Genomic DNA, 13,777 nt, shown 5'->3' with positions numbered 1-13,777 from the left:
CCTGAGACAACAACCCCAGAAAAGGGACTGCAATGACCAGCTCAGAATCCGTATCTGAGGTATCAGATGACATAGGGGTAGGCGGGGGTCGCTCTTCTTGACCCCCATCCCTGACAGGCTACCTCCACCCGGGATACCAAAGACTCCAAAACTGCTGATAATGCATCATCACAAGTGGGGTACTGGAGGGTCCTGCGGCCACCCTGAGGGGATCAGGTGGGGATACATGTGTGGCAGGGTTCATGTAACAAGACACTTGCCAGCAAACACAAAAAAATTAATTGCAAGAAAAAAACTTTTTTTTTTTTTTTTTTTTTTTAACTTAGTCCCCCAGTGCAGTAGCGCCCCTCAGTCTACCTGCTTGGACCCCTCAAAGAGAGAGAGACCCCAAGGCTCACCTGATGCACAGAAGTTTCTTATCAACCTGCTTCCAGCACTGTCTGTTACAGACAGGAAGTCTTTGGCTTGCTTTCCCTGGGCCAAGGAGGCGGCTCCGCCCCTTTACACGCCTTCCGGCGCCTCCCAATTACTCCACGAGGTGTTTGAACCTCAAACATGGCCGCCCCCATGCTGGAGACACGAGGCTACGCCAATATGGCGGCCTCATGCGATCTGCAGGAAAATGGCGGCGGCCTGTGTAGGATAGCAGCGGCTTGCCAGCTAGCAGCGGCCTGCGGGATGAGTGCATTCGGCCTGTGCGGCCTGCGGAAGTGCCTCGGCCTGCGGGAGGTGTCCTTCGCTTTCTGGAGGGATGGCGATCTGTGGCAGCAGTAACTCAGGCATAGGCATCGGCCTGTGTACACACTAGACAGGTAGGATACCTCTAAACCTCAATAGTAATGCCTTTTAGTAGTCTGCCACTGACTTCAGTCACCCTTACAGTCATATAGTGACTTTAGATAGTCAGCTCCCAAACCAAGCCTCCTGGTTTCTATTCACAAAAATCACACTCAAATTGGGGGATCTGTGACCTGTTATAGGATAGAGGGGAGACCCAGAAAACCGAGTGTCCAACCATCCCAGAGAGGGGCCCGCGTCCCCAACAAACCCGACAGGGGGAGAGGGGGAACATTCTACTCACCATACCGGAACCAGGCGGGCGCCAACTCCTGACAGAACCCCTCTCCACCGGGGTGGGGGGGGCGGTCGATCAATACGGATGCCGTGACTCTGTTGGTCATTGGCGTCCAGGCGAGACGTTTAACTCGCAGGGTCAGTCCCCGTCCAGTGGGACTATGTCGCAGACGACCCAGTGCGGAGCTATGGCCTGCACGCGCTCGTAGGCTGAACTGGAGTGACCACTGGATCTCAACATCCAGCCCGTCGCCCAGTTTCAGCGTACTTGCTTGAAGATCTCACAGGAACACTGGAGAAAAAAAGCTGTCTAAAAAGTATTTCTAAAAAAATCCTGCCAGGACCGAAGATCCTAACAAGGAATTTAGGTCCTTACTCCTAACTAGACAGAAAAAAACTGATTTGCTGTAGCAGGAAGTGAGAGGATATACCCTCTGGGACTGCCCCTAGGGTGTGGCCAGAACGTTTTCTTTCCTGTGTAGTCCTACTCCTATAGAGGGCAGTATAACCCGAGTTGATATTAATCAAGGAGGACTACGTCTGTCAATGAGCGACAGAGAAAAGGGGATTAAAGAAGGTGTGTGTGTGTGGAAAGCAACCGGCCCTTAGTTTGCTATACTTACCTACCAGTCTGCTGACAAACCAAATAAACCTGTCTAACATAATAGGTTAAAACCAGGGGTTTAGTTAACACACATTTGCAAACGCATGTATAAGCTGCAGGCCACTCCAAGGCACCCTGTGTATCCTGCAGTCCTAAACACTACCTAACACTACTCAAACTGAATGTCTACTGAGTGTCTCCAAACATGGGAGTACATGAATGCTAATGGATGGAAAAGAAACAGGTGAGCTTGAAGATGGCCCAATCCTCCCCCAACCTGCTCCCCTCCATGACTGGTATTGAAAAACTAATGTAAAAGCCATAGGGTGCAAACTAAAAAATGACCAGCTGGGAGACACACACCCCCATCCCAATAGTATAGATGGTAAAGGCAAATTGGGACTTTAGATGAGACACCAGCCTGTAAAGCAAGCGTCTCCATCCCTGATAACAAGAGCCCTTGCATTAGTCTGCTTAGAATTTTCCTCAATTGAAAGGTCATCTAGGATACCCAGTAGACAAGGCTTGGGATCAGTAGAGATGTTACCTGTTATTGTTCAGTAGAACTCTGCAAAGCTACGACCAAGCTTAAAGATGGACTTCTCAAAGCGTAATAATAATTATAATAATCCCATTGCCCCAACCTGCAGCATAAAGTACTAATAGTAAAGCGTTTCTCGCATGGCGGGATATAATTGCTGAAACGACTTCAGCAACAGTGCTAGAAAGATGCAGATCATGCATACATATTGTAGAGTTTCTCTTTTACTCCCATCTAGAATCCAGAGGTAAAGAGTTCACACAAGCACATGAGTACAACAAATAATTCACTGGAAATCAATGGAAAATAATAATTACAAGAAAATCAACAGGAAATATGACCCATGGTACCATGTCCTAGTAACCTACTGCTGGGTCCCACGTCACTCTTTGTCCACATGATGGCAGGACACATAAATTGCAGTTTATTTTAAAACTACGCTATGAGAACTTGTAGCAATCAATCAATCAGGTATAATCTATCATGTTCTGAAAAAAAAAAAAATTAACAAAAAAATCTATATTATGGTTAAGGGGAGTATTCCCTAAAATTTGCTTTTTTTATGGAGTGAAGAGGGTTGACCTCAATAGAGCTGCTTTTTTCGGGGGGGCTCTTCTTCAACCAAACCCCCTTTCCTTCTTTCCAATTTTTATCTGCTACTCTTTTAGGTTCTATATAAACAATTTACTATGCACAGTGTATGAACTTCTCTTATTTACTACCTTTGTGTCTATTAAAGAAGAAGTGGGGCCAAAGGTCTTTTGTGAATTAAATGTACCTTAATTGTACATCCCGTCCTCAAGCTCAAAATCGAAGGTCCCTAACTCACGTTTATACATTCAAATACTAGGGCCAATTTAGTCAGCATCCAATTAGCATGTCTTTGGAGCAGTGCCGGGACAAGGTCCTCCAGCACCCAGGCCAAGGATGCCAAACTGCGTCCCCCCTTCCATTAGGGTCAAGGCGCCCCCCCCCCATCCCTACAATAAACCATTGCGCCCAGGGCAACCGTCCCTCCTGCCCACCCCTTGTCCTGGCCCTGCTTTGGAGTGTGGGAGGAAACCTACACGGGCACAGTGAGAAGATGCAAATTCAAGGCAGGTAGTGCCGTGGTTGGGATTCAAACCAATGACTCTAGTGCTGCTAGGTGGAAGTGCTAAATGCTTAGCAGCTGTGCTATCAATATATTCATTCCAAGGTAGTAAAGCTACTGTAAAGATGGCCATACACTGACTGAACTTAATCCGGTTCCCGATGAAACCTCCCGATGAAAGCTCTTTTCAGGTGGTGTCATGGTTGGGATTCCACCAAAGAGGTTTTTATTGATATGTAGTTATAGCACTGTACCCTAAAAATTCCAAGGCAGTAAAGCTTAAGATGTCCATACACTGACTGAACTTTATCCGGTTCCCGATGAAAACTCTTTTCAGGTGGTGTCATGGTTGGGATTCCACCAAAGGGGTTTTCATTGATATGTAGTTATAGCACTGTACCCTAAAAATTCCAAGGCAGTAAAGCTAAAGATGGCCATACACTGACTGAACTTCATCTGGTTCCCGATGAAAACGCCAGATGAAAGCTCTTTTCAGGTGGCGTCATGGTTGGGATTCCAACAAAGAGGTTTTTATTGATATGTAGTAATAGCACTGTACCCTAAAAATTCCAAGGCAGTAAAGCTAAAGATGGCCATACACTGACTGAACTTCATCCGGTTGCCGATGAAAGCTCTTTTCAGGTGGTGTCATGGTTGGGATTCCACCAAAGGGGTTTTTATTGATATGTAGATATAGCACTGTACCCTAAAAAATCCAAGGCAGTAAAGCTAAAGATGGCCATACACTGACTGTACTTCATCCGGTTCCCAATGAAAACTCCAGATGAAAGCTCTTTTCAGGTGGTGTCATGGTTGGGATTCCACCAAAGAGGTTTTTATTGATATGTAGTTATAGCACTGTACCCTAAAAATTCCAAGGCAGTAAAGCTTAAGATGGCCATACACTGACTGAACTTTATCCGGTTCCCGATGAAAACTCTTTTCAGGTGGTGTCATGGTTGGGATTCCACCAAAGGGGTTTTCATTGATATGTAGTTATAGCACTGTACCCTAAAAATTCCAAGGCAGTAAAGCTAAAGATGGCCATACACTGACTGAACTTCATCTGGTTCCCGATGAAAACGCCCGATGAAAGCTCTTTTCAGGTAGCGTCATGGTTGGGATTCCACCAAAGAGGTTTTTATTGATATGTAGTTATAGCACTGTACCCTAAAAATTCCAAGGCAGTAAAGCTAAAGATGGCCATACACTGACTGAACTTCATCCGGTTCCTGATGAAAACTCTTTTCAGGTGTTGTCATGGTTGGGATTCCCCCAAAGGGGTTTTCATTGATATGTAGTTATAGCACTGTACCCTAAAAATTCCAAGGCAGTAAAGCTAAAGATGGCCATACACTGACTGAACTTCATCCGGTTCCCGATGAAAACTCCCGATGAAAGCTCTTTTCAGGTGGCGTCATGGTTGGGATTCCACCAAAGGGGTTTTTATTGATATGTAGTTATAGCACTGTACCCTAAAAATTCCAAGGCAGTAAAGCTAAAGATGGCCATACACTGACTGAACTTCATCCGGTTCCCGATGAAAACTCTTTTCAGGTGGTGTCATGGTTGGGATTCCACCAAAGGGGTTTTTATTGATATGTAGTTATAGCACTGTACCCTAAAAATTCCAAGGCAGTAAAGCTAAAGATGGCCATACACTGACTGAACTTCATCCGGTTCCCGATGAAAACTCTTTTCAGGTGGTGTCATGGTTGGGATTCCACCAAAGGGGTTTTTATTGATATGTAGTTATAGCACTGTACCCTAAAAATTCCAAGGCAGTAAAGCTTAAGATGGCCATACACTGACTGAACTTCATCCGGTTCCTGTTGAAAACTTTAGATGAAAACTCTTTTCAGGTGGAGTCATGTTTGGGATTCTACCAAAGGGGTTTTTATTGATATGTAGTTATAGCACTGTACCCTAAAAATCCCAAGGCATTTTTCTCTAGTGATATTTTTTGCACAATTCACATTTGTGTTTTAGGGTGTTGAATTAAAAAAAATCCTATTTGCAGCACGTTTTGGCACAGTTTTCAATACCTGCATCTTCCAAAGAGATCAATGCCATTGACTGTAAATGCACCCAATTCTATTGACTGCTTCTTCCACCCAAGACCTTTGGATGGTTTGGACTTTACAGTAAATTGGTTAGATGACATGTATATAGAGTCTGAATCAATTTTATGACTATGTTTAATTTTGTGACAATGATTCTATGTGCAATAAATGCCTTCTCCTTGTTTGTGTTTCTCGTAGTAGATTATACTGTCCAAGAATATCACAATGCCACCAGGTTCAGGAAAGAGGAAAGGCATATACGGCCTTATCACACCCATCTAACATTACAGCCATCACCTCTGACACAGTAATGTCACCATTTTACTGTTGTAAATAATTCACCATAGAGAGCAGTGTGCCAGAAACTCCCTAATCCTCTTAAAAGGATATGAAACCTCACAAATAACCTTTGTTAACATGCCATCTAACCCCATTTTTTCATTTATATTTGACAAGTTAACTTATAAACGTTTTTTCGCTTTCTATAAATTGTTTCAAAGCTAGGTGGATGGAAATTAGCTGGCATCAGCCCACTATCACAATATTCTCTGACATTCGCTCATTCTTAAACAGAAATTCTTAGCGTATATATGCATTCCTGGACAAAACCAGTTAGAACGGATAACTAGCACCCAATATCTATATGCATCCAAAATTGTAGCTGCCGACCTAACAAAAGGACACTTGTCTAGAGATCCAGGGGTTTCTTCACTGGTCTTCGTGTCCCTGGCACCAGTTTTAATTTAAATTTAGACATTGTTTTTTTACTAAAATGCCATTTTAATTTTAGTCGCATTGTAGTCATCTGCAATTGGTTTTCGCTTTTGTTGTTAGTTGACTAAAACCTCCAGTGCATTTTAGTCTACTAAAATCTAATGGATTTAGTTAAATTGTAATGCATTATTTAAGCATTTCTGTAGAATTTCCTAATTTATTATTCACTCCTTGAGTAAAAAAAATATCCAATATCATGTTAATATTTATGATATTGCGGTTTGAACAAACTACACGCTCTGGACGGTCTGAGGAGGCCTGTAATGCAAAGTGAGTGCTCTAGACGGTCTAAGGAGACCTGTAAATAGTGCACAGTGCTCTAGAATGTGGTCTGAAGAGGCCTGTAATGCTTCACAGTGCTATGGGATGTGGTCTGAGGAGGCCTGTAATGCTTCACAGTACTCTGGAATGTGGTCTGAGGAGGCCTGTAATGCTGAACATTGCTCTGGATTGTGGTCTGAGGAAGCCTGTAATGCTGCACAGTGCTTTGGATGGTGGTCTGGGGAGGCCTGTAGTGCTGAACAGTGCTCTGGATTGTGGTCTGAGGAGGCCTGTAATGCTGAACAGTGCTCTGGAATGTGGTCTGAGGAGGCCTGTAATGCTGCACAGTGCTTTGGATGGTGGTCTGAGGAGGCCTGTAGTGCTGAACAGTGCTCTGGATTGTGGTCTGAGGAAGCCTGTAATGCTGCACAGTGCTCTTGATGGTGGTCTGAGGAGGCCTGTAATGCTGAACACTGTTCTGGACTGTGGTCTGAGGAGGCCTGTAATGCTGCACAGAGCTCTGGACTGTGGTCTGAAGAGGCCTGTAATGCTGCCCATTGCTCTGGATGGTAGTCTGAGGAGGCCTGTAATGCTGCACAGTGCTCTGGATGGTAGTCTGAGGAGGCCTGTAATGCTGCATAGTGCTCTGGATGGTAGTCTGAGGAAGCCTGTATTGCTGCACAGTGTTCTGGGCGGAACTCTGAGGAGGCCTGCAATGCACACAGTGTTCTGGGCAAACTAAGGAGACCTGTAATGCACAGTACTCCTGACAGTGGTCTGAGGAGATCCTAATGCTACACAGTGCTCTGGACGGTCAGGTCTTGGGAGGCCTGTAATGCTACACAGTGCCCTGGCCGGTCTGAGGAGGCCTGTAATGCACAGTGCTCTGGTCAGTCTAAGGATGCCTGTAATGCACAGTGCTCTGGGCAGTCTGAGGATGCCTGTAATGCACAGTGCTCTGGGCAGTCTGAGGAACCCTGTAATGCACAGTGCTCTGGGCAGTCTGAGGAACCCTGTAATGCTACACAGTGCTCTGGCCAGTCTAAGGGGGCCTGTAATGCATAGTGCCCTGGACCGCCTTGAGTCGAGACTCCCGGGAGGCCTGTAATGCACAGTGCTCTGAAAAATCGTCTGAGGAGGCCTTTAATGTTGCACAGTGCTAAGCACGCCACGCCACTAAGCACGCTATAGTCGCTGCCTTGCTTGATGGGAGGGGACGCACCCATGGGCTCTAGAGGCGGAGCTCAAAGGAGACCTGGAATTCACATGGGTAAACGTCCCTCCCTTGCATTTTCGTTCCATTTTAGTTTTTTGATGAAAATGGAATTGATTTTCGTCATAGTTTTCAAATGACCATGTGGGATCATTTTAGTTTGGTTTTCGTCACTGGAAATATGCCGCTGACGAAAATGATGAGGAAAATGTTTTTGTCTACAAAATTAACACTGGCTGTGACTCCTTTTGGCTTCACAGCTGGCTTCCCACTGCACATGTGCATGCTGCACTGCACTTTATGAATGGTTTGCAGCCTTTTGGTATCTAGGATGTGCCCAAGGAGGTTGAGGGCAAGGAGTTGGGGGGACCTTTGTTGGAATCGCCTAAATGATCCAACCGAAAGTGGGAATAGGTACCTTTCAAAACCAGATACCAGCTCCCCCCTTCCCAAAAAAAGTTCCAAAAGAAGAAGAAGAGGGGGGAGGGCAGCATAAAGTGGAAGTTGTGCTTTAACCATATGGGCATTAGGTCTCTTGGAACCAAGAACAGACACACAGTCCCATGCCAACATATCTCTTTACAAAAATGAGTAAATATTGATTCTTGTAGGTTTTTATGTATGCCTCTTGAACAATGCACATACCTTTGAGGTCCCCTTGGCAGAGTAATAAAGCCCTGACCGGCGCAGGAAAAAGAAGAATCGTTTCCAGACTTTGCGCCCGCTTTCCTTCATATGTAAATAGCCTTGGATCTCCGGCCAACTGCCCGAGTTGAGGAAATTCTGCAAAGGAGGATAATGATCAGATTTCACCCTTGACACACTTTATTAAGCAATCTTGGATTTGCATCGATGCAGCCCAGACTTATTTCAGATGTCCAGTCTATGTAATATAAACCTGACTAGTGGTTGGTTTCACCCTTCTCTGACCTGTACAGTGAGTGTACAGAATGTCCCAGACACTATCAGGCTGTCAGCAAGAACCAAAGAGTCCAAATCCTCTGCCTAGGAACTTTTCCCAACACTGGAGGCCAAGATCCTTTGCCTCATTTAGTCTTTTACGTACCTGTATGAGTTCTGAGTGAGAGAGTCCTTTGTGAGCTTCTAGGTTTCCTGCCATCATGTCCTCTGGGAATAATGCATACTGGGGAAAAAAAGATATATGTATATATGTTTAGGGGAAAAAGAAAATTATTTTCTAGGAATTACATTTAGAATTAATTTAAAATCTCTGCTAGGTTTATTTTTGAGGAAATTATCCTTCACTTTCCGTTCCTGTTACACCAATACAAGAAAGATGAACAGCTGTCACTGAGATTAGATACAAAAGGAATGCTATGTTTATATGGCTTATATCATACAATATATGGCTTAAATCTGTACTTTAAAGGTTTACTAAACCCACAACAGTAAAATCAGTCTGTATATGCATAAAGCATGCTCATAATACTTACTATAGAACCCAAGGAGTTAATCCTCCACACTGTGTAAAAAGGCTGTTTGATCTGGTCTTCTCTGATCCTCCCCTTCTTCCACAGTCCCCATTCCAACTCATGATAGAACAGAGCCTTGGGGGTAAACTGCACATGCTCAGTTTGGTGTGTATTACTATTTTTTTTTTTTTTGGGAGAGTGCATGTAATCAGCACAGGGCCAATCAGCACTGTCCAGACAGAGGGTCAGGGGTCCTGCAGCCTCATAGGACAGTCAGAGGAGAATGAAAACTCCTCCTACAAGCTTTAACCAGTGCTCGGCCAGACACTGATAGAAGTCATAAGACTGCTATATACTGCTAATGAGAAAAGGTTTTTAGCAGTTTATATTTACTAAAATAATTGCATTTCCATGTTCTGAGTACTGTGGGAGACCAGATATAGTGACTGCAGGTTCCTGGGTTAAGTAACACTTTAAGGAGATATGACCTATCTGGATCAACAGTTATCACATGATGCAAAAACTAGGGATCGACCGATTATTGGCAACACTGATATATCGGGGGCCGATATGCACTTTCCCCGATATATTGGAATCGGCCACGGAGATTACTGATATTGCCGACATTTAGGGAAAGTGCTTGTACCGGAGTGATACCTGCAGCCAGAGGCATCACCCCGGTACCGGTGTCCATAGCCGACGTTCGGCTGACTTGTAATGACAACCGATGCGGCTAAGAAGCCACTCGGCTGTCATCACAAGAAGCGGGAGGGGACGTCCTACCACCTTCCGCGGCTCGCCGGGTCTCCCGTCCCACTGGGAGACCCGGGCATCCCACCTACACCGCCGCCGAAGAGAAGACCTGGGTCTCCATGTAAAAAAACCCGGAAGTGATGTCATGACATCACTTCCGGGTACTCGGCGCGGAATAAAAAAAATTGACAGCATTCAAAACAGCCAAAATTGGCGTTTTGAATGCTTTTCAGTGCCGAGGAGGGGTTTGGGGTCTTTTAGACCCCCAGATCCCTCCACAAGAGTACCTTTAGAAAAAAAAAAAAAATTTTTTTTTTTTTTTTACATGTCCAAAAATATCGGCCGATACCGATACCCGATGACCAAAATATCGGTATCGGCATTAAAAAAACCATATCGGTCATTCACTAGTAAAAACACAACAGGTTAAATGTTTGTACTGAGCTTAGTAATGCAGAGGAGTATGACCAGAGCATACCTGAATGACAAGAGACAAGGAGTAACATATAATTATCTAAATATGACTGGTCCCAACCATCTATCTGTGTAGGCTCTTTGTACTCACTGGAGATCCCCGGAATAGTTCATACTTGGTGAAATTCTTTCGAAAAATGAACTTGCTGTCTCCTCCTGCAGGCCACATGGCCTGAACCTCCACCACTGACTCGTGATCTTCAAGGCAGCGTTCTGCAAGAAAGAAGAATACAATATGTCTGCATTTAGACAACAGTAATTGCCAGGACGAGCAGTTTCCACTGAGTCTGCCAATGCTGGATTTAAATGGATGGAACACAACAGTCCACAGCAATTTCACATCTGATGTTTTATTTATTTAATGATTTAGAGCAATCTGCTGAACACAATTGTAGTGGAAAATGATTGAAATGTAGCACTGCCCCCTAGGGAGCTCCTGAGATTCTTCTTCTTCCAATGTGGCCCAGGAAGGTTAAAAGTTTGGACACCCCTGCCCTAAACCAATTTGATATGCTAAATTAAATATGATAGTTTTAGTATTTTATCTATATATATCTTTATGGGTACTTTGATGGAGTCCTTTGTGGTCCTAAGTTTGTATCTGTTATACGGCTGATGAATATGGGGGGGCATAAAGAAGTACATCTTTAGGAAAGAGTAATTCTACTTGCCTTCTATCCGACTGAGCATATACATGTGACAACGTAAATTGTATGACTTTGATGACGCCATTTATGAAGTAATGTGTAGGGCAGAGCATAGCGTGCTGTCATCATGCGTTCTGTAAGTTTTATTCTTGTGTTTAAAGCGGAGTTCTACCCTGGTTATACATTTTTTTATAAAAATACCCCGGGGACAGTCAGGGCTAGCACAATCCACAATGGCTAGCCTCTGATCTGTCCCGGGTTGCACTTACCTTTCAGGAGAAATACTTACCTTGAAAATGTATTGTCCAGTGCTGCCATCTCAGGTGTGGGCAGCTTGAAGCCAGCGCGATCCTCTTCTGCGTCCTCTTCCGTCTTCTTCGGTCCCACGATGCACTGCACCGGCCCCGACGTCACTTCCGGGTCGCACGCGTCATCCTTCCACAGCTTCTGCGCATGCCCAGAAGCTGTTTAGAAGGGAATGACGCGCGCGACCCGGAACTGACGTCGGGGCCGGTGCAGGCGAAATGATTCCTGGGAGCTATGACGCTCAGCTCCCAGGAATCATTGCAAAAGCCAGGAAGTGACGAATCGCCGTGGCCGCCGAGGGGAGGAAGAAGGAAGTAAGGTGAGTATATTTTCTCTAAAAGGTAAGTATAAAAAAAAAAAACATTGCGATTATCCATTTGTTTTTCAGGTGACCCGGAGCGAGAAGATGGAGGTAAGTATAAATTTCGGGTGGAACTCCGCTTTAATAAAAAGTGTCTAGTGGAGTACTTTTTTACATGCTATGTGGTAATATATACGTTTTGGGAGATGCTGCAGTTGAGATCTGGCCAGCAGATGTCCTCAACTGCTCAGGTCATTGTTCATCTAATAAAACACTGATTGTTGACCTCTTCTGCTTCGAGGTCTACCTTTTGCTAGTAAGAGCTTACTTTGAATAGGATGAGAGAGCTGATATCACAGAAGAGAATTTGTTTGGAAATCGGTGCAGTATTTTTACTGTGGTTGCACAGTTCATTTTGTTTGGGACTCTTTTTATTGTTTTTTTGCATTTTCTAATCTTTATTTTGTGAAATATTTATATGAGTTTTGCATGCCACCATGTACAGTACATTATATATTTAACCACTTAAGCCCCAGCCCTATTTCGGACACTTTTTGTTCACAAGTTAAAATCAGTATTTTTTCCTAGAAAACTACTTAGAACCCCCCAAACATTATACATATATTTTTTAGCAAAGACTCTGGAGAATAAAATGTCGGTCATTGCAATATTTTTTGTCACGCGGTATTTGCGCAGCGGTCTTTAAAACGCCATTTTTTTTGGAAAAATTTTGAAAAATCACATTTCACTGCATTTAAAAAATACTAAACAGTAAAGTTAGCCCATTTTTTTCTATATTGTGAAAGATGATGTCACGCCGAGTAAATAGATACCCAACATGTTACGGTTTAAAATTGCGCCCCCCGTGGGATGGCGACAAACTACGGTCAATAGAAATCTCAATAGGCGACGCTTTAAATTTATTTAACGGTTACCAGTTTAGAGTTAGAGTGTAGCTCTTTTTTTTAAATTATTGCCCACGCTCTGGCGATCGCGGCAATACCTCACGTGTGTGGTTTGAACATCGATTTCATTTGCGGCTCAACTTCCGTACACGTTATTTTTGCGCGCGAGCTAACGGTGATGGGGGCGGCTAAATTTTTTTTTTTTCCCCCATTTATTTTATTTAACTTTATTACAGTTTTTTAAAAAAAAAAAAAAATCTGATCACTTTTATTGCTGTCACAAGCAATGTAAACATCCCTTGTGACAGCAATATGCAGTGACAGGTACACTTTATGGAGGGATCGAGGGTCTAAAAGACCCTAGACCCCTCCACTACACTTCCCTGTATGCAAAACGCCGAAAACTGCGTTTTTGCATACAGCCGTTTTTCAAATTTGCCACCTTTTGCAGCACAGTAACCAGGAAGGACGTCATGGACGCCGCCTCTGGGTTACGTCATCGGAGACCCGATCAAAGCCGTTTCCGGCATTGATCGGGACTCCATCCAGCCGGAGGACGTGCCGGCTGGGTGCTCGGGGCTCCCGGTGGGACGGGGAACCCTGGTAAAAGCCACGGAAGGCGGCAGGAGGGGGGGGACGGGACGTCCCCTCCCGCCCCCCCCCCCGGGTAACGATCGATCGGCACCAACGGAAAGCCAACCATCGGCTCTAAACCACGGTACCGGGATGATGCCTCTAGCTAGAGGCATCATCCCGGTACACTACCGCAAAGTTTACCGACATACCCCTACATTAGTATGCGGTAAGTGGTTAAAGGGGTATTATAGCATGTTTGTAGTTCATATACTTTTCATTTAATGGAAGTAATGGAAAATGAAGATTTACTGACTTAATAGAAAAGAGAGAGAAGAGTGCAGGGATCAGAAGAAGCTTGAAGGAGAGTGGTGAATATATGTGTATATATATATATATATATATATTTTTTTTTTTTTTTTTTTACAGTATATACAGCGGGTAAAATAAGTATTGAACACCACAATTTTTCTAAGTAAATATATTCCTGAAGGTGCTATTGACGTTATTATTATTTATTATTTCAGGTACTTGTATAGCGCTGTCAATTTACGCAGCGCTTTACATATACATTACACATTCAAATCAGTCCCTGCCCTCAAGGAGCTTACAATCTAAGGTCCCTAACTCACATTCATACATACATAGTAGGGCCAATTTTTATACAGGATCAAATTAACCTACCAGCATGTCTTTGGAGTGTGGGAGGAAACCGGAGTACCCGGAGGAAACCCACGCAGGCACAGGGAGAACATATAAACT

At 44.1% G+C, this 13,777-nt stretch overlaps 1 protein-coding gene across 2 annotated transcripts in view; it reads right to left on the bottom strand.

Annotated features, from left to right (window-relative positions):
• Positions 1 to 13,777, bottom strand: part of GRB7 (growth factor receptor bound protein 7) — a 297,736-nt gene that overhangs the window by 47,596 nt on the left and 236,363 nt on the right. For both annotated transcript variants that reach the window (XM_082271983.1, XM_082271984.1), the window contains 3 exons: positions 10,375 to 10,496; positions 8,690 to 8,767; positions 8,269 to 8,406 (listed from right to left, as the gene is read on the bottom strand). In XM_082271983.1, the coding sequence (XP_082128109.1) occupies positions 8,269 to 8,406; positions 8,690 to 8,767; positions 10,375 to 10,496 (338 nt within the window). The remainder of the gene's footprint in view (positions 1 to 8,268; positions 8,407 to 8,689; positions 8,768 to 10,374; positions 10,497 to 13,777) is intronic.

This window comes from Pelophylax lessonae (genome assembly GCF_965119305.1).
Source record: "Pelophylax lessonae genome assembly, chromosome: 11".
NCBI lineage: Eukaryota > Metazoa > Chordata > Amphibia > Anura > Ranidae > Pelophylax > Pelophylax lessonae.
This window is presented reverse-complemented; position numbering and strand designations above follow the sequence as displayed.